General features: G+C 55.0%; 1 protein-coding gene across 1 annotated transcript in view; it reads left to right on the top strand.

Annotated features, from left to right (window-relative positions):
- The first annotated feature begins 394 nt into the window (after nt 1-394).
- The window catches only part of MARK4 (microtubule affinity regulating kinase 4), a 39,044-nt gene continuing 22,568 nt past the window's right edge, over nt 395-16,870 (top strand). The window contains exons 1-10 of the mRNA XM_042781246.1: nt 395-409; nt 686-886; nt 4,035-4,088; nt 4,515-4,563; nt 5,831-5,896; nt 5,972-6,042; nt 7,715-7,771; nt 11,975-12,211; nt 15,508-15,627; nt 16,017-16,116. Coding sequence (XP_042637180.1) covers nt 395-409; nt 686-886; nt 4,035-4,088; nt 4,515-4,563; nt 5,831-5,896; nt 5,972-6,042; nt 7,715-7,771; nt 11,975-12,211; nt 15,508-15,627; nt 16,017-16,116 — 970 coding nt within the window. The remainder of the gene's footprint in view (nt 410-685; nt 887-4,034; nt 4,089-4,514; nt 4,564-5,830; nt 5,897-5,971; nt 6,043-7,714; nt 7,772-11,974; nt 12,212-15,507; nt 15,628-16,016; nt 16,117-16,870) is intronic.

Genomic DNA, 16,870 nt, shown 5'->3' with positions numbered 1-16,870 from the left:
TGGCCAAGGTGGACAGTGGGGACAGGAGGTGCTGGTCGGGGTGGATGGTGGGGACAGGTGGTGGCTGGGTGGATGGTGGGGACAGGTAGTGGTCAGGGTGCGTAGTGGGGACAGGTTGTGGTCGGGGTAGACGGTGGGAATAGGAGGTGGTAGTTGGGGTGGATGGTGGGGACAGGTGGATGGTTGGGATGGAGTATTGGGCATGGTGGTGGCTGAGGTGGACGGTGGGGATAGGAGGTGGTGGTCGGGCTGGGTGGAGGGGACAGGTGGTGGCTGGGGTGGATGACGGTGGTCAGGGTGGACAGTGGGGACAGGTGGTGGTTGGGATGGAGCACTGAGTCCAGACTGAGGTCAACACTGGGCTTGGGGGCTGCATCATTTTAAACAGAACATCATGGAGATCGGGAAGGTGCCAGTAATCAGAACAGGGTGTTGGGAGTAGACTTGCTGAGTGAGAGTTAAAGAGGGGTTTGCCAGTCTGGGGCCCTGGGTGCTGCAGTGTCAGGGGCCCAGACGTTTTTGTTCTTGAAGACAACTTGTAGAGACAGGGCATTCCCAGGCATCAAGGTCCTCCGTGGCCTGAGTTAGAAAATGACCATGAAGGGGCTGATGTCCAGGGCTAGCGCTGACCGCTCCTGCTGGTGGGTGCTGTCCCCAGCTCACGTTCCATCCTCCCCCCACCCAGCATGGCACCCTGGGCAGTGGTCGATCCTCAGACAAAGGGCCGTCCTGGTCTAGCCGCTCCCTGGGTGCCCGCTGCCGGAACTCCATCGCCTCCTGTCCCGAGGAGCAGCCCCACGTGGGTAACTACCGCCTGCTGCGAACCATCGGAAAGGGCAACTTTGCCAAGGTGAAGCTGGCTCGGCACATCCTCACAGGCCGTGAGGTGAGCGTGGGGCATGGGCAGAGCGGAGGCAGTCCTGGTGGCCCAGAGCTAGGGCTCCGGTCTGGCCCTCAGTTTGCGTCGCGACCTCAGGCACGTCCCGGATCAGATCAGAGCATTCTGGACTTTTTCCAGGGTGGCCCAAGCAGGAGAAGAGATCCCACTGTTCCTTGAAGTTGTCACGAGTGTTCTGCATAGCCGTGTGTAGTATTTGTAAGAATTCATGACCTCACGTGGCTTTTGAGTCTGAACCTGGGACACCTCCCTGGTTTAGTGATGGACTTGGGTTCTGCCAGATCTTCCTATGATGTTGATGAGAGCACACTAATTATTGACCTTGAGTTCCCAGTTATACCCCTACTGGTGTGGACACATGTACTGAGAAGGATGGAGAGATTATTGCAGGAAAGGTCCATGCAGACCTTGTCACTCAGAGGTAACACCTCTAACTTACACTTAAAGAAGACGACGACAGGGGGTGGTTTCGTGGTTCCTCTCTGGCTGCCTTCATCTTTAGAGAAAGTGATTGCAGCAATTTGTCTGCATGGGATGGATTCTCTCCCCTATTCCCACACCATCCTCCATATGAGTCACACAAAAGACACCCGGCCCCGATGGTTTTATGGGCAAATTCCATCAAACTTTCAACTACTATATGCCAATTCTTCCAGATGTTATAGGAAGAGGTTCCACAGCTCAGCTTTTGTGTCCTGGTTTGACCAGGGGAGCAAAACTAGATAAGGAACATAAAGTGATTGGCCAATCTGACTCATAAACTTAGATACAAAAATCTTAAGACTTTAGCGAACAGGCTCTGGCAGAGCGACTGAGGAAAGCTGTGTGGTGACAAAGCTGGGTTTATCCCAAGAATGCAGAGTTCTTTCCCATTTGCCAATTTATTCATGCACATCACCACATTCACAGATTAAAGGAGGGGAGCCATATGATCGTCTCCATACTGGCATGAGAAACGTTTGACAAAATTAAAAAACCCGTTCGTGAGAAGATGCAGAAAGCTAAGAGACCCCTCTCCCCCACAAAGAACACGTTGCTGCCCATATGTGGATTTCGTGCATGATTCCAGGGGTTTCTGAGCAGATCAGCTGTCAAGGAAGCTGGGCCTCCCAGGGGAAGAATTCTTCAATTTGGTGGATATGGGTTTGTTTGTTTTTTCCTTCAGGCAGGGGATGGTCCCAAAACCCTTGCAGAATCTATAGACCTAGGGCTGGATTAAGAAGTTCCTGTGTGATGCAGACAGTTAACATGCTTGGCTGCTGACTGAAAGGTTGGGGCTTCGAGTCCACCCAGGCATCAAAACAAAGGCCTGCTGACCTACTTCTGAGAAGCAAGCCACTGAAAAACTCCGTGGAGCACGGTTCTGGTCTGATGCACATGGGGGCGCCATGAGTCAGAGTCAACTCCTGGCAGCTGGGTGATGTTTAGGATTGGATTAAGATTTTGAGCACGCACACACTGCTGTTGAGTTGGATCTGACTCATAGCGACCCCTCCTTGGGTTTCCGAGGCAGTATCACTACGGAAGTAGATTGCCCAACCTTCCTTCTGAGGAGTAGCTGGTGGGTTTGAAACATCAGCCTTCTGGTTACCAGTCAGATGCCTTAGGCACTATGCCACCAGAGTTCCTAAGATTTTTGAGAGGCTTCTTAAAAGTAATCAAAAATCAAAACCCAGTGCTGCTGAGTTGATTCTGACTCTCGGCGCCCCTAGAGGACAGAGTGGAACTGCCATGGAAGATTTGCAAGGCTGTCAGTGTTGAGGGAAACCAAGCCCAAACCAAACCAACTGCTGTAGAGTAAATTCCAACTCACAGCGCCCCTAGAGGACAGAGTGGAACTGCCCCACAGGGTTTCCATGCTGTCAATGTTTACTGAAGCCTCATCTTTCTCCCACAGAGCAGCTGTGGGTGAGTTTGAACTGCCAGCCTTCCAGTTGGCAACTGAACGCCACCAGGGCTCCTTAGAAGCCTCTTACTACTGAAAAAAATTATGGGACTCCCCCAGTGTAATTAAAACTAAAAACTTGATTAAACTGCAAAATTAGTATAAGGCAAGTTCAGTAACTTTCTAGTTTTTCTCTATGAGGATACCTTAATGCTTTTTCAATACTCCTTTTTAGAAAGTGTTCATTGTGAAGAGGGGTCTGTCTGCTGCATAAGGTCAAGTCCTGGCCTACGGCTCACTAGCCATTGGAACTGTGGCCAAGTGGTGAAGGGTTCTGTGCCTTGATTTCCCCATCTGTACGTTGGGGAGGATCCTGGCACAGGCCTCGTAGGACTGTGACGAGGATTAAATGAGTTCTCATTGTTGAGCCACATAGACTGGAGCCTGGCACATAGTACCCACACCCTCTGCCATTGAGTTAGTTCCCACTCATTTGGGAAAAAAAAAACCAAAACAGAAAACCTACTGCCATGGAGTCGATTCTGACTCTCAGCGCCCCTAGAGGACAGAGTGGAACTGCACCACAGGGTTTCAAGGCTGTCAATCTTTACGGGAGCAAAGCCCAAACCACACCCACTGCAGAGTTGATTCCTAATCACAGCGCCCCTAGAGGACACAGTGGAACTGCCCCACGGTTTCCAGGGCTGTCAATCTTTGCAGAAGCAGCCAGCCTGGTCTTTCTCCCACAGAGCAGCTGGTGGTTTCTAACTGTGCACCTTTTGGTTAGCAGCTGAGTGCTTTAACCACTGTGCCACCAGGGCTCCTTGGCACACAGTGAGTGCTCCATAAATGCTAGTTACGGTTATGGTTATGACTCTACCAGCTGTGCATTTAAAACAGATCTGTGCTGGGTGGAAGGTCTGAGCTGCCCTCCCAGAGGGGGTCGCTGCCGTGACGTGTCCCCACAGGCCCTGGAGCAGCCTCACCTAGGCCCCACCGTGACATGAGGGGCCATTTCCCTGCAGAAATAGGGGCAGCGGTGAGATGGGGGAACAGCGCGTAGGCCCTGCAGCCCAGGTCTCCTTGCCCTCAACCTCACCTCCTCCCCAAGTCCATCCAGTAGGAATAACCCGTATTGAGGGCTCTCTGAGAGAGGGAACCAGGGAAGGGCATCCCGGGGTGGTCTCGGCTGGGGCACCTTTTCTGCACCCAGGGGCCTATCATGTTGGCCCTGCCTTTCTCCACTTCCAGGTCGCCATCAAGATCATTGACAAAACCCAGCTGAACCCCAGCAGCCTGCAGAAGGTGAGGCCGGAGGGGGAGGGGGAGGGGGAGGGGCCCACCATCCCCTCCAGCACTGCTGGTCATGGTCAGGTATACAGACCAGGGCAGGCAGGTGGGAGGGGGCGCAGGTGGGTGACTGAGAGGGTGGGAAGGGGCCCAGGTGTGTGGGTAACAGTACTGTTGTTGTTGTTGTTGTTATGTGCCATCGAGTCAAACCTGACTCATAGCGACCCCTCCTTGGGTTTCCGAGGCAGTATCACTACGGAAGTAGGATTGCCCAACCTTCCTTCTGAGGAGTGGCTGGTGGGTTTGAACCGCCAGCCGTCTGGTTAGCAGGCAAGTGTCTTAGCCACTATGCTACCAGAGCTCCCGGGTAACAGTATAGGGGTCCCCAAAACCACACCCCTTCACCCACCCTTCTTTGTCTTCCTTTCCGGCCATGCCCAGTTGTTCCGAGAAGTCCGCATCATGAAGGGCCTAAACCACCCCAACATCGGTGAGGAGGGGAAGGGAGTGGGTGCAAAGGCAGACCACCAGCTGGGGTGCTTGGAGAAAGGAGAGAGTTGGGGGGGAGGTTGGGTGGTAGTTATAATAGTGGGACCCGATATCTTCTAGTGGCATCTCGGCTTACTGGCTGTGTGACCTTGGGCAGGTCACTTAACCTCTCTGAGCCTCCATCTCTTATCTGGAGATGGGGTGAGGACTGGATAAGGTGATGCAGGGCTGAGCTCTCAGATTCTGCCTGGTAAAGTGGAGGGTCGGCGATAAAAGGAAAACGGATCAATGAGCTGGATCGACATTGTGGCTGCAACAGTGGGCTCAAGCACAAACAGGACCGTGAGGCTGGCACAGGACCAGGCAGTGTTTCGTTCTGTTGTACGTGGGGTCAGTGTGAGTCGGAGGCGACTCAGTGGCACCTAGCAACAGCAAGGTATCAGAGCTGGTTTTATGTTCCTCAGCGTGCGTTATCATCAGGCAGAGCGTGGAGAGAGGGGTCTTTACTGAGAAGAGGCAGATGTAGGCTGGCCTGGATGTGGCTGATGGGAGCCCTGGTGACCTAGTGCTTAAAGCACTTGACTGCTAACTAAAGGGTTGGCAGGTTAGACCCATCAGCAGCTCCATAGGAGTAAGATGAGGCAGTCAGCTTCCATAAAGATGACAGCCTTGGAAACTCTGTGGGGCAGTTCCACTCTGTCCTCTAGGGGCGCTGTGAGTCGGAATCCAGTCAATGGCGGTGGGTTTGGTTTGGGCTTTGCTTCCATAAAGATGACAGCCTTGGAAACCCTGTGGGCAGTTCCACTCTGTCCTCTAGGGGCGCTGTGAGCCAGAATTGACTTCACAGCAATGGGTTTGGTTTGGACTCTGCTTCCGTGAAGATCGACAGCCTTGGAAACCCTCTGGGGCAGTTCCGCTCTGTCCTCTAGGGACACCGAGAGTTGGAATGGAGTCGACATAGTGGAGTTTTTTAGTTTTGGGGTGTGGCTGAAGCATTTCTTCATCCATTCATTCATTTACTCGGTAAATATTCATTGAGTGGCTACTAGGTGCCCTGCCAGGAACCAAACAGCCTCAGCTCCTTGGGAGCTGACATGGTAGTGAGAGAGAAAGCGGCACAGGTGGAGCTGAGGAGTTTGGAAAATCTTGCCACCCGTCGGGAGCCATTGAGGGTTCTTGAGGAGAGGAGGTGCTGTGTGGGCAGAGCGCATAGTCAGCGGGTGGGAGTGGGGGTCTCTCCCCATCTCACCCCTGCCCACGGATTGCAGTGAAGCTCTTCGAGGTGATGGAGACCGAGAAGACGCTGTACCTGGTTATGGAATACGCAAGTGCCGGTGAGGCCCCGCCCCCCGCGCCCCCACCCCGTGCCCCGGTGCCCTGCGCTGACCCGCCCCACCTCTGGCCTGCAGGAGAAGTGTTTGACTACCTCGTGTCGCACGGCCGCATGAAGGAGAAGGAAGCGCGAGCCAAGTTCCGACAGGTCAGGGTCAAGGGCGGGGCTGGGGGGTGGCCTTGGTGCCTGGGAGTCTGAGGGCTGGGGGTGGGTCCGGGCTGCCCAGTGACCTGGGTAGGGGTGAGGGAGCAGGGTCGTGCACATACAGGAGTCCAGGGGTGAGGCTCACCAGGTGGGTGTGGCTGTGGAGGGGTGCAGGTGCGCAGCTGGGTGCTGGGAGGATGCTCAGGCATGAGGGTGCCTGGGTGTGGGGGTGTGGGTGCAGGGGACCCACGTGGAGGTGTGTAGGTAAGTGTGGGTGCTGGGGCACATGGGTGTGTAGGAGCGAGGATTAGAAGACGGGGGAGATAGGGTATGTGGGTACCCAGAGGCACAGGTATGTGGGAAAGAGGGTGTGTGGCAGCCCATTGTATGGGTGGGATGGGGGCCAAGTGTGTGTAGGGTGGTGGGTAAGAGAGCATGAGTGCACAGGTGTGTGAGCTAGAGAGGGTGAGATGCTATGGGTACACAGGCGTGGGGGGGAGGGGCTGTGGGTACACAGGCGTGGGGGGAGGGGCTGTGGGCACACAGGCGTGGGGGGAGGGGCTGTGGGCACACAGGTGTGTGGGGGAGAGGCTGTGGGCACACAGGCGGGGGGAGGGGCTGTGGGCACACAGGCGTGGGGGGAGGGGCTGTGGGCACACAGGTGTGTGGGGGAGAGGCTGTGGGCACACAGGCGGGGGGAGGGGCTGTGGGCACACAGGCGTGTGGGGAGGGGCTGTGGGTACACAGGTGTGTGAGCTAGAGAGGGTGAGGGGCTGTGGGCACACAGGCGTGGGGGTGAGAGGACAGGAGCATGCCCAGATGTGTAGGTAAGATGGCAGGCAGGTAGGCGAGTGCACAGGTAGGTGAACAGAAAGGCATATGGGCATCCAGGTGTGTGAGAGAGTGGGCAGGGACTCAGGTGTGCTCATGTAGGTTGGGGGGTATGACAGTGTGTAGGTGTGGGCAAGAGGGAGTCAGGGTACCCAGGTGTGTGGGATGGGGTCCACATACAGGTCCAGATGTATGTAGGCTGGAAGGTATGAGGGCCTGAAGATGCCCAGGTGTGCAGGTAAGGGGTCAGGCAGATGTGAAGGGGCCCAGATGTACACGTAAGAGGACAGGCAGGTATAAGGGGTGCCCAGGTGTGTGGGATGGGGTCCAGCTATGGGTATGTAGGCTGGTGTGCAGGTAAGAGGACAGGCAGGCGTGTGGGGGCCCAGGTGTATGAATTTACACGCATGGAGAGGTCTGAGTGTGAGAGTGTCCAGTGTGGGTGTGAGGGTGTCCGCCTGGTCCTACCTGCCCTGACGTGTGAACAGCTGAAGCCCGCGTGTTGTGGGGCTGTAGGCTGAGTCTACAGATGTGTGAGGTTCTCACTGGGCATCACGTGTGAAAGCCTGGGAGGGATCCAGTCCCCGTGTGGGTTCTGAGGCCCCTGGCTGTGACGCTGTTCTGATCTCTGGGCGGAAGGCTGGTTGGGCATCCAAGGGGAGGTTCCTGTCTTTGGGGGCATCTCTGCTGTGACTGAGTCAGGACTGGGGCTGAGGTGGGGGTCTTCCAGAGTCTTGGCCTGTGCCTGAGGGAGGGAGGCCTAGACTTCAGGGATCTGGGTCCTTGAGGAAGGCTGAGGGACTTGGGGACCGCAATGACTGTCCTTTTCCTCCCTCGTCCCCAGATTGTCTCGGCTGTGCACTATTGTCACCAGAAAAACATTGTACACAGGGACCTGAAGGTAAGCCTCCCGCCCCACCATGACCTCGGGGACCCAGCTTGGCCCCACGGGTTCCCTCCATCTCCCCTCAACCTCCCCGCCGTTTCCCTCCTGCCTACCCTACACCCTGCAGCACCTCCTCCACCCACCCCGCCACCTTCGCCTCATGCCCTTCCCTTGGCACCCAGAGTCCCCGGACTTTCCCGTGCTTTTGTGGCAAAACCAAGGCCAGCAGATGAGGGTGTGAGTGGGAGGGTGGGAACAGGCGACGTGAGCGGAGACAGACACAGTGTCCTGGAACGGCCCGGCCTGTTACATGGGCGTCAGACAAGGACACTGTATGTGGATAAAGAGCTCCTTGCTCTCAGAACCTTGGGGGCCTTGGCATCTCTGAGGCTTTAGAACATTCCAGAATCTGTGACGCATTTAGCTTTTAGAGCCCCAGGGTCCCACCACCTTCAGAGTCTTAGAGTCACAGGGACCTTGGGCAGCACCTTCACAGGGTGGCTTAGTTTCTAAGAGCTGCTGTAACAGAAATGCCACAATGGGTGGCTTCAATTAACAGGTTTACTTTCTCACAGTTAGGGCACTGGCTCTCAGGGAAGGCTCCCTTTCTTTGTGGGCTCAGGAGGAAAGTCCTTGTTCCTTTTTTACCTTTTGTTCCTTGGAGCTCTGGGGCAGTGGGTAAGGCACTGGGCTGCTAACCAGAAGGTCGGTGGTTCAAACCCACCAGCTGCTCCATGGGAAGAAGATGAGGTGATGTACTTCCGTAGAGATTTATAGCCTTGGAAACCCACTGGGGGTCGCCGTGAGTCAGAATCGACTTGATGGCCAGTGGGGTTTGAGGTTTGTTTTGGTTCCTTAGATTTCTTCCGGTGGTCTCTCTCTGCCCTCATCTCTTCCTGCTTCTTTGGCCTCGTCTGTTCCTTTTATATCTCAGAAGTCTTAAGACACACCCTACACTGATGTGGGCTCATTAACATAACAAAACCCTTTTCCCAAATGGTATTACATCCACAAGTCTGGGGGTGAGGCTTTACAACACATAATTTTAGGGATCACAAAACTAAACCAAACTCACTGCCATGGAGTTGGTTCTGGTCATAGAGACCCCATAGGACAGAGTGGAACTGCCCCACAGGGTTTCCAAGGTTGTCAATCTTTATAGAAGCAAAGCCCAAACCAAACCCACTACCATGGAGGGGATTCTGACTCACAGCGCCCCTAGAGGACAGAGTGGAACTGCACCACAGGGTTTCCAGGGCTGTCAGTCTTTACAGAAGCAAAGCCCGAACCAAACCCACTGCCATGGAGTCGATTCTGACTCACAGCGCCCCTAGAGGACAGAGTGGCACTGCACTACAGGGTTTCCAAGGCTGTGATCTTTATGGAAGCTGATTGCCTCATCTTTCTCACAAGGAGTGGTTGGTGGGTTCAAACTGCCAGCCTTTTGGTTAGCAGCTAAAGGCTTAACCACTGTGCCACCAGGGAACATACATCAATCCACAATAAGAAAAAACACCAGGGCTATTGCTGGCTAGAGCCCAGCCACCTGTTGGGGGATCTCGTGTCTCTGAGTTCCCCTCCACGCCTTCCGCTTGGGGAGAATAGCACCTCTCAGGACTTTGTCTTAGACCAGAGAGGTAAACGTTTGGTTCAAACCAAGTTGAACAGTCATTTCTTGAGCACTGCTGTGTATGACATAGTGCCTAAGGCATTTGGCTGCTAACCAGAATGCTGGCGGTTCAAACCCACCAGCCACCCCTCAGAAGGCAGGTTGGGCAATCTACTTCTGCAGTGAGGGTTTTTTTTTTTTTTTTGGTACTGTGTCTGTCCTAAGCGCTTCAAGGCACTGCCTCTCCGGCTGTAATGAAGAATCAGGCTTGGTTTCTTCTTTTTGTTCTTCAGCCCACTGTGGACAGCTACTTTTGTAACAGATAATAACAATGAATTCGGGGGAGGGGGAGGCACCGTTTAGAAACATGAAGATGCGTTGATGGGGAGGTGGAATTCAGCGACAGATACAGTTGATGGTTTGCAGGACAGGATGAATGTCATTTGCTGTCACTGAGTTGTACGTGGGAAAAATGTTGAATTGGCAAATTTGTCTGACCTGTATCTTTAGAACAATTTTTTAAAAAAGATATTAGAAAAATGAGTCACTAGGAGAATGAAATATTAAAAAGGCACAAAATACAAGCTCCAAATTAAAATGTAAAAAATTATTCAAAAGGCATAAAATGTCATTCCCAGACATTTCTGAATGTGTGCTCTCTTGCTGTACTGCCTCCTGCGCTCTGGGCAGGCTGAGGGTCCGTCCGCACACCCCCCCTTTAAGCTGGCTTGAGTCCTGACTTTGCCCCGTAGGTAGGTGTACAGTAGGTTGTGATTCATCTGGAGGTGGGACGCCCCCTGGTGGAGGGTCTTGGAAGTGGCTAAAGAGCATTTGAGGGATTGGATTGGTGCCCTAGGTGGACCCAACTGAAAGGACCAATCCGTGCAGACTGCAGAGCCTCCAATGTCTGGAGGGAAAATGTAGCCTCTGGGCAAGCAGGGGTGCTGTTAGATTCCGCTTGGAGGAGAATCTCACTGAAGTGAGTGTCTGTGGGTTTTGTCCTCTTGTTGGGGCAGGGACTGGTGGTGATACAGAAGTAAGCCTTAGTAGGGAGACCGTGAGAAGGCCAGACCTGCCTAGGACTGGGGGAGGGCCGTGGGGCAGGGTGGGCCAGACATGGGGGACATTTTGAAGGATAGACTCATGCATCAATTTGAAGTCAGAAGGCCGGAACAGACGAGATGCTAGAAGCTGGTACTCGCTCAGGCTTAGAAACGTCAGGCCTGGCGTGGCTCCCAGCTCTGCCCCCACTCTCCTGTGGTGACCTCAGGTGACCTCGCTCAGCCTCAGTTTCCTCTCCTGTGAAAATGGCAATTGACAAAAACACGTGTCATGTAGATGAGGTTGTTAAATGACAAAGCCTTATAGCAATGTGAGGTGTGTACTGAGCGCTGAGTATGTTACAGGCGTTGTTTTAAGCACTTGGTCCCCACGACCACCTATGAGGTCAGTGCTAGGGTTACCCTCAATTTACACGTAGGGAAATCGAGGCACAGAGAGGTCTGGTAACACGCTCAAAGTCACACAGCAAGTGAATGGTGGAGCTGGGGTTTGAAACAAGGATTCTTTCAGAAACCATACTCTTGACCCCACATTATGCAGCCATTCTTATAAATGATACACCCCGGGGATAAACTAAGGAGTTCTGGTGGTGCAGTAGTTAAGGCACTCAGCTGCTAAGCAAAAGGTCAGTGGTTTGAACCCACCAGCCGCTCCATGGAAGATGAGACAGTTTCCATACAGATTTATAGCCTTGGAAACCCTGTGGTGCAGTTCCATTCTGTCCTCTAGGGGCGCTGTGGATCAGAATTGACTCCAGGGCAGTGGGTTTGGTTTTGGTGGTCAGGTAAACTGAGGCTCGGTGAGGGGCCGGAGATTTTCTGAGGACTCCCATCTCGGCAGAGCACATGGGATCATTACAGCCAATGCAGCACTTTCTGGGAACAGAATATGTTTCTAGGCATTTAATGGGTTAACTTGGTTAATCCTCCTATAATCCTGTGAGGTAGGGGTTTATGATTATCTTTACTCTGTGGATGAGGAGAAGCAGCTGTGGTGTTGAGGTGGATAAACTCCTGGGGTGCTAAACTAAGAGGTCGGCAGTTTGAACCCAGCAGCCGCTCTGTGGGAGAAGGATGTGGCAGTCTTCTTCCATTAAGATTTATGGCCTTGGAAAACCGTATGGGACAGTTCTGCCTTGTCCTGTGGGGTCGCTATGAGTCGGACTCGACTTGATGGCAGCAGGTTGATGGTTGAGGAGTCGTCCATCCCTGGGCGGTGTGAACCAGTCGTGCCCTCAGCTGCTAACTGGAAGGTTGGAGGTTGGGGTGCATACACCCAGAGGCCTTGTGAGAAAGGCGTAGCCCTCAGTTTCTGGGAAATTGGCCACTGACAACCCCACAGAGCACAGATCTACTGGGACACACACAGGGTCACCCTGAGTCAGAACTGACTGCACGGCAGCTGATATGGACGAGGAAACTAAGGGCCAGAGAAGGGAAGTCCAGCCCGAGGTCACACAGCGTAGGACCCAGCTGGCCCGGCTCCGTGCACAACCACACGGGGCGGGGGCCACGACCCACCGTGTGCCCTCTCCTCCGCCCTCCCAGGCCGAGAACCTCCTGCTGGACGCCGAGGCCAACATCAAGATCGCTGACTTCGGCTTCAGCAACGAGTTCACGCTGGGCTCCAAGCTGGACACGTTCTGCGGGAGCCCGCCGTACGCCGCCCCTGAGCTGTTCCAGGGCAAGAAGTATGACGGGCCGGAGGTGGACGTCTGGAGCCTCGGCGTCATCCTATACACCCTCGTCAGCGGCTCCCTGCCCTTCGACGGGCACAACCTCAAGGTGCCGGGCGGGGCTGCCCACGGGGGTCTGGTTCTCTGGGGGAAGGTCTCTCCGGCCCCCGCAGCCGGGCCCTACCCTCCCACATCTCCCTGAAGGGGGCCACAGGGGCAGGCTGACCTGAGGTCACAAGGCAAGACGGGTCAGGACCCCAGTCCCCACTGCCAGGGGGGCCAGACCAAGTGGACCCGTGTGCCATGGTGGAGGGTGTGGGCTTTGCAGCTGGCAGGCTTGGTTCCATCCTGGCTCTCTCACCCAGTCACTATGTACTGGCCACTGACTGTCAGGGTCCGACTTAGGTTTTGCAGATCGTCAGTGAGTGAGATAGACAGACAGAATCCTTGCCTTCATACGTGTAGCACCAGAGCGAAGGACGAAAACATGACGCTGGGTGAAAACGGCCCTACATGGTGCAGATGGGTAATGCTCTCGGCTGCTAATGAAAGGAATGAAAGGTCTGCAGTTCCGAGTCTGCCCCGGGACGCCTCGGTAGAAAGGCCTGGCAAGCTCCCTCTGAAAAGTGAGCCATTGGAAACCCAATGGAGCACAGTTCTCTGCACAGCGGGGTCTCCAGGAGTCGCACGGACTCTATGGCGTAAATGATAACAAGCTGTTGCAAATATGCCCCAGTTTTGGCTGTCTCCTGGTGACGCAATGCAGGGGGCGTGGTGGGCGGAACTAACACGCTGCAGTGGGGGGGCATAGTGGGTGGGACTTACATTATGCAGAGCAGGGGGCGTGGTGGGCGGGGCTTCCGCATGCAGGCATGTTCTGCCTGCTCCCTGCTGCCCCTGGGGAGCGCGTGGTGGTTTGAAGTCAGGTGTCAGGGTAGTGCTGGGTGAGGGGAGGGTACCAGAACGGAGACTGGGTGGGGAGGAGAGAGGAGCCCCCTCCTCACGGTGGCCTCAGCCCCTCGGAGCCTCAGTCTCCTGCTCTGTTCAGTGACCTCAACCCCGTAGGAGAGATTCAAGGACTTGCAGAACTCAAGGATGGCAGGTGCCCACTTAGCAGAGCACCTGGACCTCAGAAAGTGCCTGGAAGCCGGGATGCCCCTTTCACAGACTAATTTATCTGCACCCAAAGGTGAAGGGGGAGACCTTTGCAAGGACCAGGCTAGCATCCCCCTGTCCCAGGCCCTTGTCACCTCCTGCCACCCAGGTTTCACCACCCAGCCCCCCAGCCTTTGCCGGGGTCAAGGAGGCATGCAGCCTGGGGCAGACCGTGGCTCAGTCATGTCCTCCTTCACGATGTGACACAGGCCCTTTTCAGTTTTCCCACCTGTTCGATGCGGACAGTAAGAGTGTCCATTTGCAGCCAAGAGCTGGGCAGGTAAAGCCCTTGACTGGGACCTGGCATATGGCCGGTGTTTCGCACTCTGGGGGTAGTGGCAGTGGCCTGATTGCCACTTCACCATCCCGTGAACACACACAGCGACACAAATGCACAGCCTGGGCTTTGGAGCCCTGCTCTCTGGGTTTGAGCCTAGGCTCTGCTGCTCTGGCTGTGCATCCTGGGCCAAGTGACTTAAACTCTCTGGGCCTAGGTGTCCCCATCTGGAAAATAGGTATAATAACCCTGCTTCTTAGCATTGGAAAAATGGGCATAAGATACATCAAATACTTAGCACGAGTGGAGCCAGACTCTGCCAAGTGATCCTTAGTATCAAATATTCCTACATCCTCAGGCTGCAGACCCTGCACTCTCCCAGGCCCATTCTTCCAGCCCTTTGGGGAGAATGCTCAGGATGGGTGCTCCTAGCTCAGTCCCCAGCAAAGGGCTCCTCCCCAAGAGACCCTTGGATACCAGCCTGCCCGCCCCCACGGTCCATTTTCTGTTGCCCTCAGTTCTATGGGCAGGATGGTAGGGTACCTCCTCGCCCCCCGGTCTACCATGCCAGGGTACATGGAGTTTATTTCATTTTTCATAGCTCTGATAGGGCCCCTGGTGAGAGGGCCTTTAAAAAATACCTAAGTGCATGTGACTCAGTGCTGGGCCTTTGAGAATTCCAGAGATTGACCAGCCTTTGCACAGGGTGGGGAGGGGCAGAGGGGAGGAAGGGGGGAGAGCGGATGGCGGTGGGCAGCATCTCCTCCCCCACCATGTCTGTTGTTGTTGTTACATGCTGTCGAGTCGGACCCGACTCATAGCGACCCCTCCTTGGGTTTCCGAGGCAGTATCACTACGGAAGTAGATTGCCCCATCTTCCTTCCGAGGAGTGGCTGGTGGGTTTGAACCGCCAGGCTTCTGGTTAGCAGTCAAGTGCCTAAGCCGCTATGCTACCAGAGCTCCACGTCTAGCTAACATTTATCACGTGCTGACGTTTATGTGGGAGACCCGGGTCGATTGCGGCCGCGTGCCTCGTGCACAGCCCCCAGCCGTCCGTCACGGGAGGCTCGCTGCTGCTGTGGTGAATGGGGGTCAGCGGAGCTCCCCGACAGACCAGGAGAAAGGCCTGGGGGCCCCAATGGCCCGAGGCCGCTGTGCGTGGGGGCGCCGGCAGCTCACAGCAGCGACCTGTGGGGACTCCCTTGTACCCCAGTTGCAGCCCCACGGGGTGGGTGCCGTGGCCCCTGCTGACAGACACATGCTCAGTCGCCCGCCTACGCTTCTGTGGGGCTTACGGAATTCACTTTCTCCGTAAGATTTCACGTGAGTGAAAAGTTATGTAGCTTAAAAACTTGTCTCTGAGAACTCCTGCATCTAGTACAGTGTTCCCATTTTACAGACGGGAAACCGAGGTCAAAAGGGGGGAGTGTGCCCACTTGGTCAGGGCTGTCGATTCTTTCAGGAGTCGAGCAGAGATGAATGTGTGCCTGGGGTGTGTACATGTGGGGTGCATGTGTGTGTGGGGGCTGGAGTGTGTGTGTGTAGGGGGTATATGTGTGGGGTGTGTATGTGGTGTGTGTGTAAATTTATGTGGAGGGTGTTGTGTGTAATGTATGTGGTATGAGAAGTGTGTGTGGTGTGTGATGTTCATGATGGTATGTGAGGTGTGTATATGTGGTACATGTATGATGTGTGTATGTGAGGTGTGTAGTATATGGAGAGCTGGTATGTGATGTGTGCGTGAGGTGTGAGTATAGGGTATGTGGGGAGTGTATTTCTGTGGTGTGTATGTATGATGTGTAGGGTGTGTGTTCGATAGGGTGTGTGTATGTGATGTGTGTATGTGTGATGTATGGGGGTGTATATTTCTGGTGTGTATGTGTGTGATGTGTGGGTGTGTGTAACTGGTGGGGAGTTAGGCGGGAGGCTGCAGGGGCGGCCGGACCCCCCGCACAGTGACGCCCCGCCCGCAGGAGCTGCGGGAGCGAGTCCTCAGAGGGAAGTACCGGGTCCCTTTCTACATGTCCACCGACTGTGAGAGCATCCTGCGGAGATTTTTGGTGCTGAACCCAGCGAAACGCTGTACTCTCGAGGTGAACCCCAGCCCCATGCCCCTGACTCCCCAAAGCCTGCTCCCCACGAGCCTTCTCACCCTCCCCTCCCCTCCGCACCCACCTGTCAGATCCCCTGCCGGAGGGTGGGGGAGGCGAGGCTCCAGGCCTGCCCAGATGCTACCCTCAGCAGCCGCCCCCATGCCCCACATACCAGTAATTAACTAATGAGCTCCTAGGAAGATTACAGGGTGCTGGGGCCGGAGGACGGGGGTGGCACCAGGAGGGCCTGGCCCTCAAGCAGCTCTCGATTTGGGGGCGTCAGGCCTCGGGGGGGGGTAGGAGGGAGCCTGCCTGGGAAGGGGTCCCTATGTTTTCCCCAGTATCTTCTGACACCTGTCTTTCCCCTTCTCTGCCCCCGGTCCTCGCAGCAAATCATGAAAGACAAATGGATCAACATCGGATATGAGGGTGAAGAGCTGAAGCCATACACAGAGCCTGAGGAAGACTTCGGGGACACCAAGAGGATCGGTGAGGGACAGGGAGGGTGAGGCCCCGCGTCCTCAGGGTCAGGGACAGGGACGATGGAGCCGTGGGGCAGGGTCTCCCAGCCCCACCCCTTTAGGGAGCATCGCAGGAGCTTATAGGCATTTAGGGCGGGAGGGGAAGAGCCGGACTCAGATCCTAGTGCCGCCTCTCTCTAGCTGTGTGACCCTGGGTAAGTGGCTTTCCCTCTCTGTGCTTTTGTTTCCTCATCTGTAGGAGCCTTGGTGGTGCAACAGTACAGCACTCAGCTTCTAACCCACAGGTTGGCAAACCTACCCAGTGGCTCTGTAGGAAAAAGACCTGGCGGTCTGCTCCTGTAAACATTACAGCCTAGGAAACCCGACAGGGACAGTTCTACTGTCACATGGGGTCACTGAGAATTGACTCAGTGGCACCCAGTAACAACAACAAAATGGTCGTGGAGTCCTCGTCAGTACAAATGGTTAACGTGCTCAGCTAGCTACTGGTGGACAGTGAAAGTTTGAGGCCACCCAAAGGTGTCTAGAGGGAAAGGCAGGGTGATGTATGAACAGTCAGCCATCGAAAACCCTGGGGTACGTGGTTTTACTCTGCACACACAGGGTCGCCATGAGTCAGAACTGACTGGACGGCCAACTGGTTTGAACACAGTCATAATCATAGAACCTACCTCGGAAAGTCGAGAGTTAAAAACAGCCACCCCTTGCTGTTGAGTGGGTTTTGGCTCACAGCGCCCCTAGCAGACAGTACAACTTCACCA

Source organism: Orycteropus afer, unplaced genomic scaffold (assembly GCF_000298275.1).
Source record: "Orycteropus afer afer isolate SDZICR_OR568_19922 unplaced genomic scaffold, OryAfe1.0 scaffold00099, whole genome shotgun sequence".
NCBI lineage: Eukaryota > Metazoa > Chordata > Mammalia > Tubulidentata > Orycteropodidae > Orycteropus > Orycteropus afer.
Note: the sequence above shows the minus strand (reverse complement) of the source record. Positions and strands in the feature narration are given on the sequence as shown.